This window comes from Rhodotorula graminis (genome assembly GCF_001329695.1).
Source record: "Rhodotorula graminis WP1 unplaced genomic scaffold RHOBAscaffold_8, whole genome shotgun sequence".
NCBI lineage: Eukaryota > Fungi > Basidiomycota > Microbotryomycetes > Sporidiobolales > Sporidiobolaceae > Rhodotorula > Rhodotorula graminis.
The window spans coordinates 577,910-596,826 of record NW_017264935.1 but is presented as its reverse complement, the minus strand read 5'-3'; the positions used below and the strand labels follow the sequence as shown (position 1 = coordinate 596,826).

The window sequence follows — 18,917 nt, the reverse complement described above, 5'->3', positions numbered from 1 at the left end:
GAAACTCGGCAAACTTGCTCAGCTGGAAGTTGCTCTGTGCGGCGAACGGCAGCCCTGCGTGCGCGACACCCTCGGAGGTCAGCTTTCGCCGGTTGGATGGGGTGCGAGGAGGGAGAGGCGAGCGCACAGTAGGAGAAGAAGGGCACGGCGAGCACGACGCCGAGTGCGCCGAGTGGGCCGCCAAACTCGTAGTGGAGCGACTTGGGCGCCGCCTGGTACTTTGCCGGCGGAGCGGGTGCCATCGTTCGATGAGCGAGGGAGCTGGTTCGAGGAGGGAGATGGGAAGCGCGGCGGGTGCGTGTCGAGGCAGGTGACGGCGTGCAGGTAGCTCTGTCGGTGCTGTGCGAGCTGCTCTGCTGGCTGCTGGTGGGGTGGCGGAAGAGAGAGAGCTTGCGAGAGATCCCTCCCTGACGAGGCGCGAGGGCGGCAGCCGGCGCGATCGGGTCGAACGACTCTCGCTCAATCGGCTGCGAGGGGGACTCGGGACAGACAGGAACGACATTGCAGTACGAAGAAAAGGTATGACGACTCAAGCTGGGTATCGGACGACGCGGAAAGGGAGCGCGCGGACCTCCTCAGGCGCGCCTCGCCTTCTTGCGCGGCTTGTCGTCCTCCGACTCGGACACCGGGTCGAACCCGTCGGAAGCGCCCGACGCCTTCTCGTCCTCGAGCGTCTTGACCTTGGCCGTCTTGACCTTGGCGTCGCCCCTCTTCGACACGGCCTCGAGCGCGGCGTCGATCTCCTTCTGGGTCATGAACGTCGTCGACTTGTACAGCGACACGGGCAGGCCGCTCGCGTGCTTCGAGTCGATGCCGAGGACGGTGAGGACGTCGGGCTTGTACGACCCCGACACCTGGCCGAGGTCGCGGACAAGGACCTTGAAGACGTCGCCGGCCGCCTGCTCGTCCCAACTGTCGTCGCAGTAGATGCAGATGACGTGCGTGCTGCGCTCGCCCATCGACGTCGTCGCGACCTTGGCGCAGTGGACCGCGCCCGTCTTGGCGAGCGGGCCGTCCTTGTCGGCGACGGCATGGACGATTTTGCTCCAGACAAAGTCGACGTTCTCGGGGGTCGGGCGCAGCAGCCACTTGCCGTCGAGGACGTTGTGCTTCTGCGCGAGCTCCTTGGTGTCGTCCTTGAACTTGTCGTGGGCCTCCTCGCGCACTGCTCGGGCGAGTGTGGTCAGATTGTGGTGGGCGAAGCGGGGACGCGAGGAAGGGAGGCGACGGCGACGCACAGTCCTTCTGGGAGCGCAGGCCCCTGGCCTTGTTGGCGCGGACAGGAGCTGTCGCCTGGAGGAGAGGGCGGGAGGGGGTCAGCGTGGTCGAGAAGGGAGCGAGCGAGAGTGGGGCGCACCTTGATCTCGTCGAGCCTCTCCATCAGGCCGTTGATGATCAGTCGCCCCGCCGCCGTGAGCGCAAAGTAGCGGTGGTCCTCCTCGCTGAGCTCGTCGGCCATCTTGTCCTTGCCTTCCCTCGGGAGGCGCACCCAGATCCAGGGGCCGACCGAGGTGTCGGCGCTCGACGGCTTGTGCTTGGCGAGGAACGCGTCGATGGCGTCCTTGTCGGCGGGACCTGTGAGCTGTGCGAGGGCGTGTCAGTTCGCCCGGTACCGTGTGTGCCGGGGGCGAGGGTTGAAGGGGGGAGATGACGATTGAGGCGGTGCTGAAGAAGGAGGCGCACCATGGCTGCAAGGGACGGCGAGTGGGTCAGTGCCGCGCGTACAGGGGTGCACTGAAGGCTGTGCTCACGCATGTCGTCCATTCTGGCCGGGTTCGCAAGCGGCTGGTGGAGAGCAGACGAGGCGGTCGCGATTCCAAGCTCCTCGTCCTCAGCCACACCCGGCTCCCGTCGCCCCGCCCTCACGGCGGGCCCTGCTGCGATGCAAGCTGCCGGGACTGCTCTCTGCACGGCGGCTCTCGCTCAGCCAGGTACCGCGCCGCGACCTCGGCTCCCTTGTCGGCTCGTCCAGCTCGCGTCAACTGTCGAGTTGCCAAGCTCGAGGACGCCAGCTATGTACCCGCGTTCTCGCCATGCTGCGACGGTACCCGTGCGCCTTGCTCGCGCCGCCTGCGGTCTCCCGGGTCATTGTCGCCGGCGAGTGAATCGCGTCGAGCGGCGCGTCCAGATGCAATTCGAACCTGCCGCGCCAAGGGCAACAACACCGTTCCGGACGCGAGGGCCCTCCCTCTTGCTCCTGCTCCTGCTCCCCTTGGCTACGCGCTCCATCGCCGGCGTCGTCCCGCCCTCAGCTGCGCCGCCTTCGCCGACTCGCTCCTCCCCCACCTCGATCGCCTCTCGTCGTCGCACCCTCATCACCGTCCGACGATGCCGACACACCCCTCACACGACTACGTCTCGATCCCCGGCACGCCAGGGCTTGACCAGGACGACTCGTTCGCCTCGGACGACAAGGTCGAGACGCTGTTCGAGAAGCCGCGAGACGTCGTCGCGCAGCCTGTACGTCCCCTCACCTCTCGCCAGCCTGCACAGGAGCTCATCCTCTCTACGGCCCGCAGTGCGCGAGCGACGAGGCGGGCGCGTATCGGGCATGGGCCGTCGCTGTTCAACGCCGTCAGCTGCGCTACTTCCTCGTCCTCCTCGCCGTCAGTCTCGCGACTCTCTTCTCCATCTCAACCGCGCCCTACTCCCTCTCCCGCTCTACCTCGACCTCCCGAGGGTCCTCTCGCGGCGCGCCCAAGGCCTACCACCCGACGCTCGTCGGCCCTCGCCGCCGCGCCGCCGACGGGCTCTCGACCTCGACCTCGTGCTCGACCGACGACCTCCTCGAGGCGATCAAGGGCGCCAAGGTGCGTCCTGACGGCGCGAGCACGCACCCCGACTTTAGCGAGCCCAAGGACGTCGAGCTGGTCCCGATCGAGTGGTCGTTCGACTTGGGCGGCGAGCGAGGACACGTCGACGATGCCGGCGCACCTGGCGCAAGCTCGTGCGAGGTCCTCAAGGTTTACTCGCCCGACGAGGCGTGCGAGCTGCTGAGCGCGTTCGGCGGGTGCGTCCTCGCTCTCGCCCCCTCTCCCGCTCGAGAAGCGCACTGACCCTGTTGTCCCTGCAGGCTCTACTTGACGGGCGACTCGCTCGGCCGCCACATCTTCTCTGCCCTGCTCATGATCTTGCGCGGCCGCATCGACGGCGCCGTCACCGACTTTGAGACGACGAGCGACTGCCGAGGCGAGCACATGTTCGACGACGGCAAGACCTGCCGCACTCGGGTCGCGTTCGACACGCACGCCGGCTACCCTGTCTGCGGCGGGCAGACGCAGCTGTACTATGCGGCCATGTGCGTCCCCGCTCGTCTGGCGCTCTGTCCTCCTCGAGCGAGCTGACCTCCCCTCCTTTCGCCGGCAGGTACCAGCCCAACGTGTGCGTCTCCCTTTCCCGCCTCGGCTAGTGTCGCGTGTCGTCGAGCGCGCCGTACTGACTGTCCCTCCCGCACGCAGCGTCACCTACGACTTCTACCGCGACTGGCGGGATCGCCTTCCCAAGCGCTCGCACCTCTACTCGCCCGTCTTCGTCACCGTGAGCTGCCTTGTCCTCTCTCTTCCACTCCTGCCTCGTCGTCTCCCACTCCTGCCTCGTCGCGCCACTGACAGCTCTCCGTCCACTCACAGGCGTTCGGCGCGCACTTCAACTACGAGTTCTCGCAGCTCGAGAGCGAGTGGTGGCCGACGAGCGTCGACCGCCTCTCTCGCCAGTACCCGGTCCCGCTCAACCTCTTTGCAGGGCCGCACAAGCCCGGCGAGAACTTCCCGCAGCAGTACATGGAGCGTGCGTCCCCTCTCGCTCGCGCCCTTCCTCCCCCACCTCGAGAAGGTCCCGCCGGCGAGGTCCACAGGCTCACGTGCGGTTGCCCGGTATCGCAGGGCAAGGCCCGCACAAGGTCCGCGCGTTCAAGCAGCAGGTCGAGATGGCCATGCGGGCGCACAGTCCCGTCGCCGAGGCCGCTCTTGGCGGTTGGAGGTACCTCGACTTTTACGGCATGAGCGAGGGCGCGCTCTCGTACGACTCGATGCACTACAGCCTGCAGGTGCGTCTCGGCCTGTTCCTCTCTTCCGTCTCCTCGTGTCGAGCTGGGCGAACTGACTCTCTCTCGCGCGCCCTCGACCACAGGTCAACCTCGAGAAGGCGCACCTCCTCCTCAACGTGCTGGACACGCTTTGGGGCGAGATCGTCGAGTCGGGAGGGCTTGCGGAGCTGCGGCAGTAGAGCTGGCCGGCTGTGGAACGAGCGTGCCGTACCTTGTCGAGAAGCGACCGAGGTCCGAGCGAGTTTGAGAAGGTCGACGGGGCAGACTGTTTGCGCGCGCGCTCTGGACTAGCTCTGGGTCTTCCGGTTGCGCGCAGCTCTGAACGAGAGGATGCAGGCACCGAAGTCTCGCTGGTGCTTGAAGCTCGAAGCTCGCGCGAGGCGGCGGCAAGCCAGGGCGAGCGGTCGGACCCTCTCGTCGCTCGCCCGGCACAGCTCGCGTACTGTCGATGTGCGGTCGTACTAGAGCATCGTCGAGCCCTGCAGCCTCGCACTACCACTGGAGGAGCGACGACGGTCGACTTTCGAGCGCGGCGGCGCCGACCGGTCTCTCGCGACCCGGTTTGCTCGTCTCTCTGCCCCTCGTTCCCGCTCAGCCAGCCCAACACCGACCAGGTCTGCGCACTAGAGCACCGACTCGAGCCGCACCGCCGACTACCCGACCGCCCGACCGCCCGCTCGAGACGTCGCCCTCCTCCCCACGTCCTCATCTCCCCGTTCCTCAAACCGCCTCACCGCAAGGCTCAGTGCCTGCTCCGACCCGTTCGACCAACCCGTTAGCCCACCAAGTTTAGCCACGATGCCCAGCAAGCCCTCGGGACTGTCGCTCAGCCCCTTCGCCATGCCGTCGCCGGTGTTGGCGCACTTTGTCCGCGTCTCGAGCAGCCAGAGCGGGCAGGACAGGCTCTTCATGGTCTACCAGTGTGCGTCTCAGCTCTCTCCTTGTCCCCTTGGCGCGCACGCGGCGGAGCAGGTCGTCGCCTCGCTACCCCCCTCCCCTTCGTCTTCCCCACTTCTCGCCCAACCCGCTGACCCCGTCTCCCTCGCATGCACTGCAGACGCCGCCCACATTGTGGTCGCCGCCCTCAACTCGAAGCGCCTCCAGAGCAAGACCAATGCCGACCTTGCGCTCCGGGTCGAGAAGCTGCGCGCGACCATCTCGGACGCTCGCGTGCTGTGCGTCCCTCTCCCTCTCTAGAGTCTCTCTTACGCCGCGCCCAGTTCACTCACTCTCACTCTCGTCCGCAGCTATCGCATCTTTGGCATCTTCCCGATCATCCAGTGGGCCCAGTCGCTCAACGACCCGGCGCGCCAGCCCAAGGACGGGCAGCTCCTCACGATCCAGAGGCTCCAGTGCCTGTCGATGATCCTCTACTACCCGCTCGAGCACTTCTGTACGTCCCTCTCACTTCCTTGCAGCTGGCGAGGCGAGCGGCAGAGACCTGACGAGTGGTGTCGCGCCGCAGACTACCTCGCCGGCAAGGGCATCTTCAAGGTCTCGCCGCAGCGCATTGGCAAGATTGCCGTCTGGTCCTGCCGCTTCTGGGCCGCCTACGTCGTCCTGTGCGTCCCCTCGTCCCCTGCCCTCGCCTCTCGAACCCCTCCTGACCCGCCCTCTCTCGCACCTCCCCGACCCGCAGGCAGATCTTCCACATCCGCCGCTCGTTCCAGCTCCTGCGCCAGTCGCGCAGCGCCCTCATCCGCTCGACGCGCGAGCGCGTCCGTGCGGGCAACACGGCGCCCGAGGTCGTCCAGGACGAGAAGGCGCAGCTCGCCGCGCTCGTCAAGCAGGAGGCCAACCTCAAGCGCGACTGCTGGGTCCAGGCAGGGTACCTGCCCCTCACCGCTCACTGGTGCGTCCTCTTGCCCTCTCTTTTCTCTCTTCGTCTCGGTCGGTGTCGAGAGCGTTCGGCCCTGACGAGCTCTCGAGCGCGCAGGTCCCTCCCCGGCGGCCTCCTCCCCAACAACACCTGGGTCGGCGTGTGCGGCACGATCGCCGCGATCGCTCAGCTCAAGGGCGTGTGGCAGGCGACGGCGTGACCGTGTTGATTTATTCCAGCTCGAGCGCTCCTTGTGCAACTACGGATCGGCACTTCTCCCGCTCCTCCTCCTTCTGGCGCCGCGAGAGGCAGACAGGCGATGACGGCGACGAAACGAGAGAGAGCGGCAAGCGAGCAGGAAAGGACGTCTCGAGCGCTCGAACCGAGAGAGACGGCGAGCGCGAGGCGAAAGAGAAGCGAGACAGCCCGACTCGGACGGGCACGAGCGCAAGCAGAGCCGAGCGACGGCCGAGGCTGGCCCGAGAGGGACGCTCTGCATCTCTCGAGGACTGTGACGAGGACCGTCAGTCGGGCGAGTGCGGATTGAGGCAAGAGGGGCGCATCTCGCCTCGACTTTGGACGCTCGCGAGCCGCGGCCGGGATAACTAGGTGGTACATTCCTTGGGAGGGTAGAGGGGTAGGGGAGTGTCAATAAAGATGCTACGACGGCGTATGGGCTGATGAGGGGGGTGCGCGATGAGGGAAAGGCGAGAGAGGGAAGGGGGCGAGAAAGGGAACGAGGGTGGGTGGAGAGCTCAGTCGTCGCCGCCCTCCTGGAACGTCTGGCGCTTGCGCTGCGTGTTCTGCGTGATGCCGCGACCGCCACCGACGACGCCGACTGTGGGACGACAGGCTCAGGACGTCGCTTGAGAGAGGAGGAAGCGGAAGAGAGGAAAGGGTCTGAGCGCACCTTTCGCGTTGGGGTTGCCGTCGTCGGGAGAGCGGAACATGCTGCCGCCTGTTTGGTGGAAGAGAGAGAGAGGGAGTGTCAGGCGAGGCCGGAAGAGGACAATGGTCGGAGGCGAGAGAGGGAGAGAGAGAGGAAGGGAGAGAGAGGGAGGACGCACCTGCGACGCCCGGGATGTGCACGCCCTTCTTCGTGCCCTTCTTGGCAAAGCTCTGCCAGCTCTTGGCCTTTGAGCTCGCCTCCTCGGCCTTTGCCTTCTGCGTCTCTGCCTTTTTCTCGTTCTTGCGCCGCTTGCGCTCCTTCTCGACGTCGTCCTTGCTCAGCTCGGCGGGCCCGGCGGCGCTCATCAACTTGCGCTTGTCGCCCTGCTGCTGCGCCTCGCGCTCTTTCGCCTCCTTGGCGTCCCACTTGCTCAGCGGCCGCACGTCGCCCGCCGAGCACGACTCGGGCGTGTCGTACCCGCGGTACACGACCGTGTAGATCGGCTGGTCGGCCGGACCGGTGATGCTCGTGATGCGCGCAGGGTACCACTTGCCGTCGCTGTACCGGCACGAGCAGTCGTCGCCCGTCGCGAACTTGTGCTGCGGCGCGCTCGAGGTGGTGGACGAGGTCGACGGGGCGGCACCGAGGGTGGCGGGTCGGCCCGAGGCGGGCGAGGCGCGCGGTGCTGGCGATGGTGCTGAGGATGCTCGTGCGGCGGACGAAGAGGACGAGGCGGCCGGCGGGGCGGGTGCAGCTTGAGCGCCGAGGTACTGGCGGGTGAGCGAGATGAGGTCCTCGAGCTCGCTCTTGAGCGTCTGCAGCTCGGTGTTGTTCGGGTCCTTGACGAGACCGAGCTTGATCTGCGACAGCTGGTACTGCAGGCGGGTGGTGCGCGGTCGAGCCGGCGAGAGAGAGATGAGGAATCGGGTGGAGCGGGGGCGAGGGAGGTGAGGGAGGGTCAGTCGGGGCTCTGGGGCGGCGGGAGAGTGGGATGTGGACGCACCTCGTACGTCTCGAGCTCTTCCTGGTTCATCTTGTGTGGAAGCCGAGCAGCGGTGGAGCGAACGGGGCGAGACGCCGACGGCAACGGCGAGACGAGATCAACAAACACCTCTCAGGAGCGGCGAGTAGCAGCCTGTGTGGACTCTGATGCACTCACGAACTGAGAGACGAGCTGCCGGGCAAGCAGAGGCAAAGGCGGCAAGCGCGAGGTCGAGCCTCTTCCTGCGAGCCGGGCAAAGCGCTCTCGAGGACGAGCAACTGCACGCAAGGACTCGTCGAACAGCTCGATACAGGCACAGAAAGTCTACACCTCCGTCGCGCGAGAAAGGTACAACAGGGAGCGCGCGCGCGCCGCCGCTCAGGCTCACGCCGCGACGAGCTGCCGCTCTGGCCGTGCCCGCACAGCCTGGCGCTCGCCCTCCTCCTCGTCCGCCTCGGTGTCGACGACGACGGCTGGTCGCTCGACCTCGGGAAGGGCGTGTGAGGGCGCCTCGGGGAGCTTGGTCGAGGTCTGCGGGCGAGGGGCAGCAGGTGAGCCTCGCGTCGACCAGACGGCGTACCCTCGCGGCCGCATGGCGGACGTGCCGCGCGAACGCTCGGGGCCATGGGAGAAAGAGGCGACGCACCTGTTCTGCCTGCATCGCCGCGAGCTCGGCGAGCACGTCCTCCTCGTCCTGGGCCGACATCCGGCTCGACAGGAGCGCGCTGACCTCCTGTGTTCGTCCGGCATCTTCGAGTATCAGTGACGGTACTCGACGAAAATCGAGAATGTCCGTGAAGGGCGAGAGGACCGCGGCGACGCACCTCCTGGTAGGCGATGCCCTCGCGCGTGTCGTCCATGAGGCGCTCGACCGTGGCGAGGTCCATCTCCTTATTGAGCTGCTTGAGGACCTCGCTGCCCTGCTGCAGGCCGTACAGGACGTCCTTCTCGACGAGCGAGTACTCGATCGACTGGACCTGCGGGCGAGAAATAGCGAGAGTGAGCGAGGTCCATCGAACGAAAGCTGTACGGCTCGTCCCGCACCGACGACAGCCAGCGCGAGGACGAACCGACGATAGGCAGAGGAGCGGCCACGCACGAGTTTCTGCAGCGTCTCGAGTTGGGCGTCTGTCTGCGACAAGAGCTGCTCCTGGTACTTCTTCTGGCGCAGGGCCGTGAGCGCGCGCTGCTTGTTGCCCTGGCGCAGCGAGTCGGCGGCGATCTCGCGCTCGCGAGCGAGGACGACCTCGATCTGCGGTGCCGGGAGAGAGAGAGAGCGTCAGGTCGACTCGGTACAGCACGAGGGCGCAACCGTCGCCGGGCGAGGCGGCGGCGAGGCCCGCGTGAGGAGAGTGTCGAGGGACGCACACGTCGCTGGTACTGCTTGAGCTTGTCGCGTTGGAGCTTGAGGCTGTGTGTAGAGAGTGGGCGCGAGGCTCGATCAGCGTGGACGCGAGAAGGCGGCGAAGGACGAGGTGGGGGGAGGGAGGAGGACGAGAGGACGGACTCGAGGATGGAGCGGTCTTGCGGGGTGACCTTCACGGCACTCGAGGACTGACCCACTGTGTCGGGGGAGGGCTTGTCAGCTCGGTGGACGGGGTGCGAGAGCGCGCAGGCGGGTGGGCCGACTTGCTGGTGGGGAGACGACGAGAGGGCGAGGGCGAGGGCGAGCGGGCGATTCGACGGTGCAGTGACGGGACAAGCGGGCTTGGTGATGAGCTGGGCACCTTGCAGAGCAGCGCACGGTCGAGCAGGAGGTGCGAGAGGTCAGTCGGTTGATGAGGACGCCCTCGTCCGACTCTCTCTCGTCGACGTCTCGTCGCCCTGAGCAGGCCCGACTGCCTCCTTGCTGGCTCGCTGCTCTCCATCCACCCAAGCACCGCGGCCCACGCCCGCTCCATTGAGCGTCCCCCCGCACCCCGGCACCGCCCACCTCCCCGGCTCTCTCTCTCTCGTCAGGGCTCGCGCACCTGCTCGACGCCCGCCATGTACCGCCTCGTGACGGGCTTTGTCGCCCACCTCATGCAGAAACAAGAGGTGTGCCCACCAACCCCCCTCTCTCGCCTCCCTCGCGCCTCGGCTGACCTTGGCCCCCTGTTCGCCGCTCTGCAGTACTCGGTCCTCATCATGGGCCTCGACAACGCCGGCAAGACGACCTTCCTCGGTGCGTCCTACCGCCTCTCGTCGTGTCGCCCTTCCTCGTGACGACGCTGACCTCCCCGGTCGCCTCGCAGAGAAGGTCAAGAGCACCTTCAACCGCACGGCCGACATTGACCCCAAGAGCATCGCGCCCACGATCGGACAGAACAGTGCGTCCCCCTCTTCGCCCATGCCTCGCCGTCCGGGCGCCGCGACTGACCGCTCGCCGAACCCGCAGTCGGGCGGATCACGCTCTCGTCGACCGTGCTGCAGTTCTGGGACCTCGGCGGTGCGTCTCCTCTTCCTCTTCCGACGACCTGAACGAGTCGACTGACGTCGTCCCACGCACGCAGGGCAACGCGACATCCGCAGCATCTGGACCAAGTACTACGCCGACTGCCACGCCGTCGTCTTTGTCATCGACTCGACCGACAAGGAGCGGATAGAGGAGTGCTGGGCCGTCTTTGGTGCGTCCCCCTTGCCCCTCTCGACCGACCGACCGAGGAGCCGCCGCCGCCGACGAGCGCTCACTCGCCGTCCGCAGAGACGATCGTGACGGACCACCGCGTCGACGGCGTCCCGACGCTCGTGCTCGCCAACAAGCAGGACTGCGAGGGCGCCATGGCCGTCGAGGACATCAAGCAAATGTTCAACCGCCACATCGTCGACAAGCTCGACGTGAGCGAGAGCGCCGTCCTGCCCATCTCTGCGCTGCGAGGGTGCGTCCCCCCCCCTCTCGCTCTCTCTCCTTGAGCGCGCTCTGACCCGCCTTGTGTCCGCGCAGAGACGGCATTCGAGAGGCGGTCGACTGGCTTTTCCTGCGAGTGCATCAGTGCGTCGTCCTCTTCGTCTAGCCGAGCCAACCCGACTGACCCTCCCTTGGTCCGCGCGCCGCAGCTCTCGACAAGTGTCGCATTTCAGATGAGGGGGCGAGAGGACGAGTGTACAGTGTGGCCTCTTTGCAGTACTCTCTCGTGTTGTAACAAGTCGTGTCGCGCTCGCTGTTCAATTGTGAGACGCGCGAGCTGGAGATCGCTCTTGACCGCGAGCAGCTCTCCTCCCTCCCACACACCACCACCACCTCGCACACGCTCCACCGATGGACGCCTGTACCGCCCTCAAGCGCTTTAGCGCGTGCCCGTTCCTGCGCCAGTCGCCCGTCGCGGCCCTGCGCTCCTACTCGACCCAGCGCTCGCTCGTCCCCGCCCCCGGCGGCAACCGCCTCGCCGAGCTCGCGTCGACCCAGTGCCCGCTCATGCGCACCGCCCTCGTCCACACCCAGCGCAACGTCGCCCCCGCCGCCGCCCACGGCCTCCACACGCGCGCTGCCGACGCCACCACCACCACCACCACCGAGGCCAACCACCTGTCGCTCAAGAAGTCGTCGTCGTCGTCGCCTGCCCGTGGCTACGCGTCGGTCGCCGAGGTCGAGCAGGACGCCCTGCGCCGCGCCGTCGACCCGAGCGGCGCCGAGCAGGTCGGCGCCCCCTCGTTCGTCAACCCGGCGTCGACGACCGACTCGCCGTCGTCGGCGGGCAGCAGCGCGGCCACCCAGGACGGCGCGTCGCAGCAGCAAGCGCACGCGTCGGACCGCCCGACGTGCGCGCTCGGGTTCGCCAAGCACAACGTGACGAGCCATAGACCCGGCTTCGACTACGAGGCCTTCTACGGCAGCGAGCTGGCGAAGAAGCACCAGGACAAGTCCTACCGCGTGCGTCCCGCTCTCTCTCTATTGTCTCTTGGGTGCCGTCGTCGAGGGCACACGAGCTCACTCTCGCTGTCGTGCGCTCCCGCAGTACTTCAACAACGTCAACCGGCTCGCTGCCAAGTACCCCGTCGCCCACACGGCCAACAAGGCCGATGAGGTGACCGTGCACTGCTCCAACGACTACCTCGGCATGGGCAGGCACCCCGTGACGCTCGCGGCGATCCACGAGACGCTCGACACGTACGGCGCCGGCGCGGGCGGGACGCGCAACATTGCCGGCAACGGCGCCATGCACCTCGCGCTCGAGGCCGAGCTCGCGCAGCTGCACCACAAGCCGGCGGCGCTCGTCTTCAGCTCGTGCTACGTCGCCAACGTCGAGACCTTGTCGACGCTCGGCGCCAAGTTGCCCGGCTGCGTCATCCTGTCGGACGAGATGAACCACGCGTCCATGATTCAGGGCATGCGGCACTCGCGCGCGCCCAAGGTCATCTTCAAGCACAACGACCTCGCCGACCTCGAGCGCAAGCTGCAGCAGCTCCCCGTCGACGTGCCCAAGCTCATCGCGTTCGAGTCGGTCTACTCGATGTCGGGCACGGTCGGGCCCATCAAGGAGATCTGCGACCTCGCCGACAAGTACGGCGCCCTGACGTTCCTCGACGAGGTGCACGCCGTCGGCATGTACGGCCCGACGGGCGCCGGCGTCGCCGAGCACCTCGACTGGGCGCAGAACGCGCTCGGCGGCGCAAAGGGCAACGTCATGGACCGCGTCGACATCATCACGGGCACGCTCGGCAAGGCGTACGGCGTCGTCGGCGGCTACATTGCCGGCAGCACCCGGTTCGTCGACATGGTGCGCTCGTACGCGCCCGGCTTCATCTTTACGACGTCGCTCCCGCCGTCGACGGCGGCCGGCGCGCGCGCGTCGATCGCGTACCAGCGCGAGCACCTCGGCGACCGCCAGGGGCAGCAGCGCAACGTCGCCAAGGTCAAGCGCGACCTGACGGCGATCGGCATCCCCGTCATCCCCAACCCTTCGCACATTGTGCCCCTCCTCGTCGGCAACGCCGAGCTCGCCAAGCGCGCGTCCGACCTCCTCCTCACCAAGCACAAGCTGTACATCCAGAGCATCAACTTCCCGACCGTGTCGGTCGGCGACGAGCGCCTGCGCATCACGCCGAGCCCGCTCCACACGGACGCCCAGCTCGCCGACCTCGTCAACGCGCTCGACAGCGTGTGGGACGAGCTCGGCCTCAAGCGCACGAGCGAGTGGGCGGCCCAGGGCGGCCACTGCGGCGTCGGCCTCGACGCTGTCGAGGGCGCAAAGGCGCCCGAGGTCGTCAACCTGTGGACCGACGAGCAGCTCGCGTTCGCCGACCTCGACGCGGCGCGCAAGGCGGCCAAGGCGGCCGTGGGCGCCAAGGGCGACGCCGTGTGGGCCGCGAGCGAGTCGGTCGCTGCCGAGTCGTCGGCGGCGGCGGCGACGGCGCTCTGAGCGTCTCTCTCCCCACGTCCTCCCTCTCTCTCTCTCTCTCTCAGCCCGACCCTGTTCTCTCTCTCTATCGCAGGCGTCGCAGGAAATGAAACTCTTCTCTTTGTGCCTCTCTTTCGCTGGTCCCTCGTGCGTGCGAGAGCGAGAGAGTGCGTTCAACAGCGAGCCGGTAGTCGGGAGGCGAGTGGGAGCGAGCCGGCGGTCGGCAGGCCGTGGGGAACGCCGCTCCCTCGCCGCGGGCTCAGCTTGCTCAGCCTCTTGCACGCACCCTCGTACGAGCCTCGTCGACGACCGCCGCACCTCGACCGACCCGCCGCGCGCAGCAGCAGCTCCAGAGATCCCTCGCCTCGCCCCCGCACTCCAGCTCGAACCACCCGCCCGCGCCTCCCCGCATGCTCGTCGCACCTGCCCGCCGCTCGCTGTCGCCGTCCTCTCTCGCTTCCGCATCCCGCCGTCTCGCCCACATTCGCATGGTGAGCACCGCCTGCACGTTCACGAGACCGAGAGACGCGTAGACTGACCCTCGCACTCGTCCCTCCCCTCGTTCCCCCTCGTCGCGCTCCCCCCTTCCCTCGTGGCAACAACCTCCCCTCGAACGACCGCGCCGCCGCCCAGTCTTCTTCTACTGCTCCTGCCGGCCTCCGCGAGGTCTTCATCGTCGGTGCTGTGCGTCCCACCCTCCCCTCTCTCGCGCCCCTCGTTCGAGAGCTGACCTTGCTCGCACCTCCCAACCCCCGCCTTCCCTTTCTCCCCCATCTCTCGCTCGTCCCTCTGAGCAGGCCCGCACCCCGGTCGGCTCGTTCCAGGGCGCGCTCAAGGCTGCCTCGGCCGTCCAGCTCGGCGTCGCCGCCGTCAAGGGCGTCCTGAGCCAGTCCAAGGTGCCCGCCGACCAGGTCGAGGACCTCTACTTTGGCCAGGTCCTCCAGGGCGGCTCGGGCCAGAGCCCGGCCCGCCAGGTCGTCATCGGTGCCGGTCTCCCCGAGTCGACCGAGGCCACCACCGTCAACAAGGTGCGTCCCCAGACCGCCCCCCCTCCCTCCTGCGCCCTCTCGAGCGGAGAGCTGCCACTGACCCAGCCGCTCGTGCACGCAGGTCTGCGCTTCGGGCATGAAGGCTGTCATGCTCGCGTCGCAGAACATCCAGACGGGCCAGCGTGACCTCATGGTCGCGGGCGGCATGGAGAGCATGTCGAACGCGCCGTGCGTCCCCTCTCTCCCTCTCCTTCCCTCTCTCGTACCCGCACGAGCCTGCGACTGACTTGGCCCTTGCGCGCACAGGTTCTACATGCCCCGCACCCCGGCCACCTTTGGCCACGTGCAGGCGCTCGACGCCATCGTCAAGGACGGCCTCACCGACGTCTACGGCGACTACCCGATGGGCAACTGGTGCGTCTGCCAGTCTTTCTTGCATCTCGACGAGCCCTTCCTGACCCCTCGTACGGTCGCCCCGCAGCGCCGAGGAGACGGCCAAGAAGCACCAGATCACGCGCGAGGACCAGGACAAGTACTGTCTCGAGTCGTACCGCAAGGCGGCCGACGCGTGGAAGGCCGGCGCGTTCAAGAACGAGATCGCGCCCGTCACGCTCTCGACCCGCGCCGGCGACGTCGTCATCTCGGAGGACGAGGAGTACAAGAAGATCAAGCCCGAGAAGGTGGCGAGCCTCAAGCCCGTCTTCAAGAAGGACGGCACCGTGACGGCCGCCAACGCGTCCAACCTCAACGACGGCGCCTCGGCACTCGTCCTCGCGAGCCAGGACAAGGTCAGCGAGCTCGGCCTCACCCCGCTCGCCAAGGTCGTCGGTGCGTCCTCGTGCCCCTCTCCCTCTTTCCCTCTCTCGCCCTCACTGACTCTCTCTCTTTCTCGCGCGCCCGCCCAGCCTTTGCCGACGCCGCGTGCGCCCCGATCGACTTCCCGATCGCGCCCGCAAAGGCCATCCCGGCCGCGCTCAAGCGCGCCGGCATCACGATCGACCAGGTGGCCAAGTTCGAGGTCAACGAGGCCTTCTCGGCCGTCGCCATTGCCAACCAAAAGATCCTCGACATCCCGACCGACAAGCTCAACGTGTCGGGCGGCGCCGTCGCGCTCGGACACGCGCTCGGGTCGTCCGGCAGCAGGATCATCGTCACGCTCGTGCACCTCCTCCAGCCGGGCGAGTACGGCGTTGCCGGCGTCTGCAACGTGCGTCTCACCTCTCTCTCTCTCCTCTCTTCTCTTCTCGGCATCGGTGCAGGTTCACTGACTCGGTCGCGCACCAACCTGCAGGGCGGCGGCGGTGCCTCGGCCATCGTCATCCAGCGCCTCTAAGCGCGCGCCCCTTCCCTCCTTTCCCTCTCTCGCCTCTACTCGTAGTCGCAGCACCGGCATGACCCGCCCCTCTTCGCGCTCCCTCTCGCCCCTCCTTTATCCTCCTCCTCTCGCCGCCGCGTCCTCCCACCTTGGTTCCCCCTCCCTGTCACCCCTCGCTCCCTTTTCGTACCCCACACCGCAATACCTCGGAATGACCCTCGGCTCACTCTCTTGTCGAGCCTGTGAGAGCAGAGAAAGCGCGCGAGAGCGTACAGGAGCCTCGAGAAGCGCGAGAGGGCCGTGCGCTCGGCCACGGCACCTGCGAGAGACCCCTCGCGTCCGAGAATGCTTCCCTGGCTCGCGCAGAGACTTGGCGTGCTACTGAGGGGCAGCAAAAGAGTATACCGCGCCTGGAAACGTCGATAATGCGCCAAACAAAAAGCTCTTCGACCGGGAATTGAACCCGGGTCTCTGCCGCGTTGATCCCGATGAGGGATTGACAAGGCAATATACTAGCCACTATACTATCGAAGATTCGATGTGCCAGCGAGAGCAACTTTGCGCTCACATAAAGCTACGGCAAACCGCGAGTTGGACTTGGCGGAATCGCGTGGGAACCACAGGTCTGGCTCGCTCCAGTCGCCTCCCTCGTCTCTCACGCCGGGCCTATGGCGGCCACTGAAGGTGCGCCAGGCTCCCTTCGACTCCTTGCGAGCGCGCCCTGACCCATCCTGCCCCCCTTGCAGCTTGCGTGAGCCGCTCCCCTCGTGCACCGCCTCGTCGCCGCCAGCTCGTCCATGGCCTCGATAAGGCGTGCGAAGAGCAGGTTGTGCGCCTCACTGACTCGCTCGACCCCCTCACCGCAGCTCACGGGCCCGACCGACCTGGCCGCCGTCGACACGTTCCTCGCCTCGTTCAAGCCCTCGCGCAACAACGACTCGCGCGGCGAGTTCACCTGGGCCCGCCGGCGTAGGGACGGCGGCGAGGGCGACTTGGCCGACACGCTCGAGGAGCGGAAGGACAAGCTCAAGCGCAAAAGCAGGCGGGTCCTCGACGAGCTCGCAGAACGGCTCGAGGACATTCGGGTGCGCTCCGTCTCTCCTTCTCGTCCCTGCCCCGCCCCGACTGGGACACGACACTGCCTCTCTCTCGCCGTGTCGGCTGCTCGCAGAGAACCGCGCCCGTGCGAGCAACCCGGGGCGAGCGCTCGCAAGCCGACTGTGCGTCCCCTGTCCCGCTCTCGTCGCGCCCTCGCGGCGCATAGCGCCCTGAGGGTCCAGGACGTGGCCTTGCCGGGTCAGGAGGACACGCTGACTCGGTTGTCTCCCACCCCCGCGCCGCAGTACGCGCCGAAGCGCGCGAGGACTGCATCTCGTCGCTCGTCAAGCTCGCCAAGCGGTACAACTACGCGTCGGGCTGCTGGCACTTCTCGGTCGAGCAGCACGAGATCGACTGGAAGTGGCGCAAGGTCGTCGAGGCGATCGTCAAGCCCGACGGCGCGCTCGCCAAGACGCGGACCGTGCACGCGGCCAAGGTGTCGGCAGCGTCCAAGTGCGTCCTCGTCCTTCCCTTTCTTCCTTTTTCGTTCTCCCGTGCAAGATCTGAACCTCGTGCGACAGCCACGCAGACGGAAAGTACTGGCTCGGCGTCTACTGCGACGACAGCGCCGACAAGGACGCCGTCGGGCGCGTCTTCAAGGTGCTCAAGGACGACCTCAAGATGACGCCGCTCAACTACAAGCTCGACATCCTCATGCTCCTCGGCCTCAAGCGGCGCATCAACCCGCTCGCCGTCCCGCTCGCCTACTACGCCAAGGACGACTTTATGACGCCCGACGAGCGCCGCGCCGAGCGGGACGTCGGGACGAGGGCCAGGCGGCGCACGCTCGAGGACGAGAAGAGTGCGGGGCTCGCAGATGGGTTCGAGTCGGTGGACGAGTCGGACGGCGAGGAGGAGGAGGAAGAGGAGCCGAGGCCGAAGCGGGCCAAGGTGCGGGCTTGAGGGAGGAGCGCGCGAGCGCCGATGATACCCCTGCTGTGCCATACCATGCCTTTCTCGTACCTGCTCGCCTTCTCTCGAGAGCCCAAGCGAGCATCGGTGCGCCGTCGTCGCTTGCAAACCTCAGTCGACTGTCTCATGCTCGCCTGCTCTCGCTTCTCGCACCGCATCATTCAGGCCCTGGCCACCCTGTAGCACACGAAAGATACCCGAGGAGAGCAAGCGACAGCACGGGCAAAGCGAGAGGCTGCCCGTGGAGGGCATCGGCGTGGTGCTCGATGCGCTCGAGCCCACTCGACCCCAGTTGATTGCGCTGCGCGGGACCTATATGCACAACTGGCTAGGCCGACATCGCTCATCTTCGATAGTATAGTGGCTAGTATATTGCCTTGTCAGTCCGTTAGCGGATCAACGCGGCAGAGACCCGGGTTCAATTCCCGGTCGAAGAGCTTCTCTTTTGCCGCCGTAGCTCGGGCTGTAGGCGGCGCACACTCTTTTGCTGCGTCTCGCCGAACTGCGGAACGGTGTCGAGAGCGCGAGAAGCTGGTGGGCAGGCGCGGGCAGCGATGTGGACCGCCCTCGTGACGACCTTCTCTGCTCTCGAGCTTGCAAGCCGACTCGGCTGCGACGACGAGGCCTCTCTCGGTGGCGAGCGAAGGCTCGAGCGAGTGAAGATACACCTGCCCGAGTTGCAAAATGCGGAACCAAGCTGCCGCGTCGACCCCCCCTTCGTCCCGCTCGGACCCCGCCCCGCCCGACCGCTCACGGCCGCACGTCGGTCGACTTGTACACGACGCGCTTCCGCTTCTCGGCCTCGACCTTGACCGCGCGACGCTGCGACGGCTCCCACTCGCCGCCGCGACCCGAGAGCTCGATCCTGCGAGCGCGGCGAGGGGAAGAAAGAGTCAGTACGGGCGCGCCGAGGGAGGCGAAAGGGGAAAGAGAGAGAGAGAGAGAGAGAGAGAGGACGCACCGACGCAGACCCTTCCACTCGCCGTTGACGAGCGCCTCGAGCACCCGATCGACGACCGCCTGCTGCTGGTCCTCGTCCGGCACCGACAGGCTCAAGTGGCGGAGCGGCAGCTCGACGAGCCGGTTGACGACGCCGGACGTGTAGCGCCGCCCGTACAGCTCGACATGCTCGAGGTCGGGCGTGTGCTGCAGGAGCGACTCGAAGAACGGGTCGACCGGAGGAGGCGCCGGGTTACCTGCGCCGCCGAGCGCGCCCGGACCGCCGCCGAGCCAGGTGAGCGGGTTCAACAGGTTGAAGCCCGGCGGGTTGCCGACGGCGGCGTTGGGCGGAGGAACGGGAGGGGCGACGCGTGGGGCGCGGGCGCGCGCAGGTGCGGCGGCGGCGGCGGGCGGCGGCGCCGGGGCCTGAGCGGGCGGGACGACGCGAGCGGGGCCGGCGCCGGCGCCGACGGGCACTTGCGCGGGCGCGACTGCAGGCGGCGGCACTGGCTGACCGGCAGCTGCGGCGCGGCTCCTCGTCGTGCGACCGGGCGGCGGGGCGGCCGGTGCGGGGCGAGCGCGAGCGGCGGCGGGCGGCGCTGCGGGCGCCG

The 18,917-nt window shown here is 67.5% G+C and overlaps 8 protein-coding genes and 2 non-coding genes across 11 annotated transcripts in view; 5 read left to right on the top strand and 5 right to left on the bottom strand.

Annotated features, from left to right (window-relative positions):
- Positions 1–575: 575 nt before the first annotated feature.
- On the bottom strand, positions 576–1,764 carry RHOBADRAFT_44833 (uncharacterized protein; the record flags this gene model as incomplete). Its single annotated transcript, XM_018414491.1, has 5 exons — positions 576–1,165; positions 1,239–1,293; positions 1,358–1,575; positions 1,653–1,688; positions 1,752–1,764. 5 exons carry the CDS (start codon positions 1,762–1,764, stop codon positions 576–578), a joined length of 912 nt encoding a protein of 303 aa, XP_018270393.1.
- Positions 1,765–2,328: 564 nt separating this feature from the next.
- RHOBADRAFT_44832 (uncharacterized protein) lies at positions 2,329–4,224 on the top strand (the record flags this gene model as incomplete). The annotated part of the gene is made up of 8 exons (XM_018414490.1): positions 2,329–2,460; positions 2,520–3,010; positions 3,074–3,298; positions 3,367–3,381; positions 3,459–3,537; positions 3,630–3,786; positions 3,882–4,045; positions 4,129–4,224. The coding sequence occupies 8 exons, from the start codon at positions 2,329–2,331 to the stop codon at positions 4,222–4,224; spliced, it is 1,359 nt and encodes a 452-aa protein (XP_018270392.1).
- Positions 4,225–4,843: 619 nt separating this feature from the next.
- RHOBADRAFT_44831 (uncharacterized protein) lies at positions 4,844–6,084 on the top strand (the record flags this gene model as incomplete). Its single annotated transcript, XM_018414489.1, has 6 exons — positions 4,844–4,967; positions 5,103–5,220; positions 5,293–5,438; positions 5,511–5,607; positions 5,685–5,897; positions 5,982–6,084. 6 exons carry the CDS (start codon positions 4,844–4,846, stop codon positions 6,082–6,084), a joined length of 801 nt encoding a protein of 266 aa, XP_018270391.1.
- Positions 6,085–6,619: 535 nt separating this feature from the next.
- On the bottom strand, positions 6,620–7,786 carry RHOBADRAFT_44830 (uncharacterized protein; the record flags this gene model as incomplete). The annotated part of the gene is made up of 4 exons (XM_018414488.1): positions 6,620–6,702; positions 6,775–6,822; positions 6,932–7,628; positions 7,757–7,786. 4 exons carry the CDS (start codon positions 7,784–7,786, stop codon positions 6,620–6,622), a joined length of 858 nt encoding a protein of 285 aa, XP_018270390.1.
- A 333-nt stretch (positions 7,787–8,119) lies between these two features.
- On the bottom strand, positions 8,120–9,636 carry RHOBADRAFT_54180 (uncharacterized protein; the record flags this gene model as incomplete). The annotated part of the gene is made up of 6 exons (XM_018417186.1): positions 8,120–8,266; positions 8,382–8,468; positions 8,560–8,712; positions 8,835–8,987; positions 9,104–9,146; positions 9,608–9,636. The coding sequence occupies 6 exons, from the start codon at positions 9,634–9,636 to the stop codon at positions 8,120–8,122; spliced, it is 612 nt and encodes a 203-aa protein (XP_018270389.1).
- Positions 9,637–9,721: 85 nt separating this feature from the next.
- On the top strand, positions 9,722–15,588 carry RHOBADRAFT_66591 (uncharacterized protein; the record flags this gene model as incomplete). Of its 2 annotated transcripts, XM_018419019.1 has the most annotated exons (16): positions 9,722–9,772; positions 9,848–9,899; positions 9,970–10,044; positions 10,113–10,163; positions 10,228–10,341; positions 10,419–10,593; positions 10,659–10,706; positions 11,006–11,585; positions 11,671–13,028; positions 13,587–13,737; positions 13,851–14,081; positions 14,164–14,270; positions 14,349–14,456; positions 14,524–14,870; positions 14,948–15,249; positions 15,334–15,375. In XM_018419019.1, 16 exons carry the CDS (start codon positions 9,722–9,724, stop codon positions 15,373–15,375), a joined length of 3,792 nt encoding a protein of 1,263 aa, XP_018270388.1. The 2 variants fall into 2 exon arrangements, with proteins under 2 accessions (XP_018270388.1, XP_018270387.1); XM_018419018.1 differs by lacking the exons at positions 9,722–9,772; positions 9,848–9,899; positions 9,970–10,044; ... (4 more) ...; positions 11,006–11,585; positions 11,671–13,028 and adding an exon at positions 13,529–13,544 and having other exon boundaries at positions 13,687–13,737; positions 15,334–15,588.
- A 211-nt stretch (positions 15,589–15,799) lies between these two features.
- Positions 15,800–15,891, bottom strand: RHOBADRAFT_t64. Its single transcript has one exon. It is a non-coding gene; the product is annotated as a tRNA-Asp (tRNA).
- A 134-nt stretch (positions 15,892–16,025) lies between these two features.
- Positions 16,026–17,412, top strand: RHOBADRAFT_54176 (uncharacterized protein; the record flags this gene model as incomplete). The annotated part of the gene is made up of 6 exons (XM_018417185.1): positions 16,026–16,041; positions 16,104–16,150; positions 16,224–16,442; positions 16,529–16,577; positions 16,701–16,908; positions 16,977–17,412. The coding sequence occupies 6 exons, from the start codon at positions 16,026–16,028 to the stop codon at positions 17,356–17,358; spliced, it is 921 nt and encodes a 306-aa protein (XP_018270386.1). The 3' UTR covers positions 17,359–17,412.
- A 301-nt stretch (positions 17,413–17,713) lies between these two features.
- RHOBADRAFT_t72 lies at positions 17,714–17,804 on the top strand. The gene has a single exon. It is a non-coding gene; the product is annotated as a tRNA-Asp (tRNA).
- Positions 17,805–18,117: 313 nt separating this feature from the next.
- RHOBADRAFT_22129 (uncharacterized protein) overlaps positions 18,118–18,917 on the bottom strand; it is a gene marked incomplete at both ends in the record, with an annotated part of 2,683 nt that continues 1,883 nt past the window's right edge. Inside the window, 2 exons of the mRNA XM_018412568.1 lie at positions 18,118–18,232; positions 18,329–18,797. Coding sequence (XP_018270385.1) covers positions 18,118–18,232; positions 18,329–18,797 — 584 coding nt within the window. The remainder of the gene's footprint in view (positions 18,233–18,328; positions 18,798–18,917) is intronic.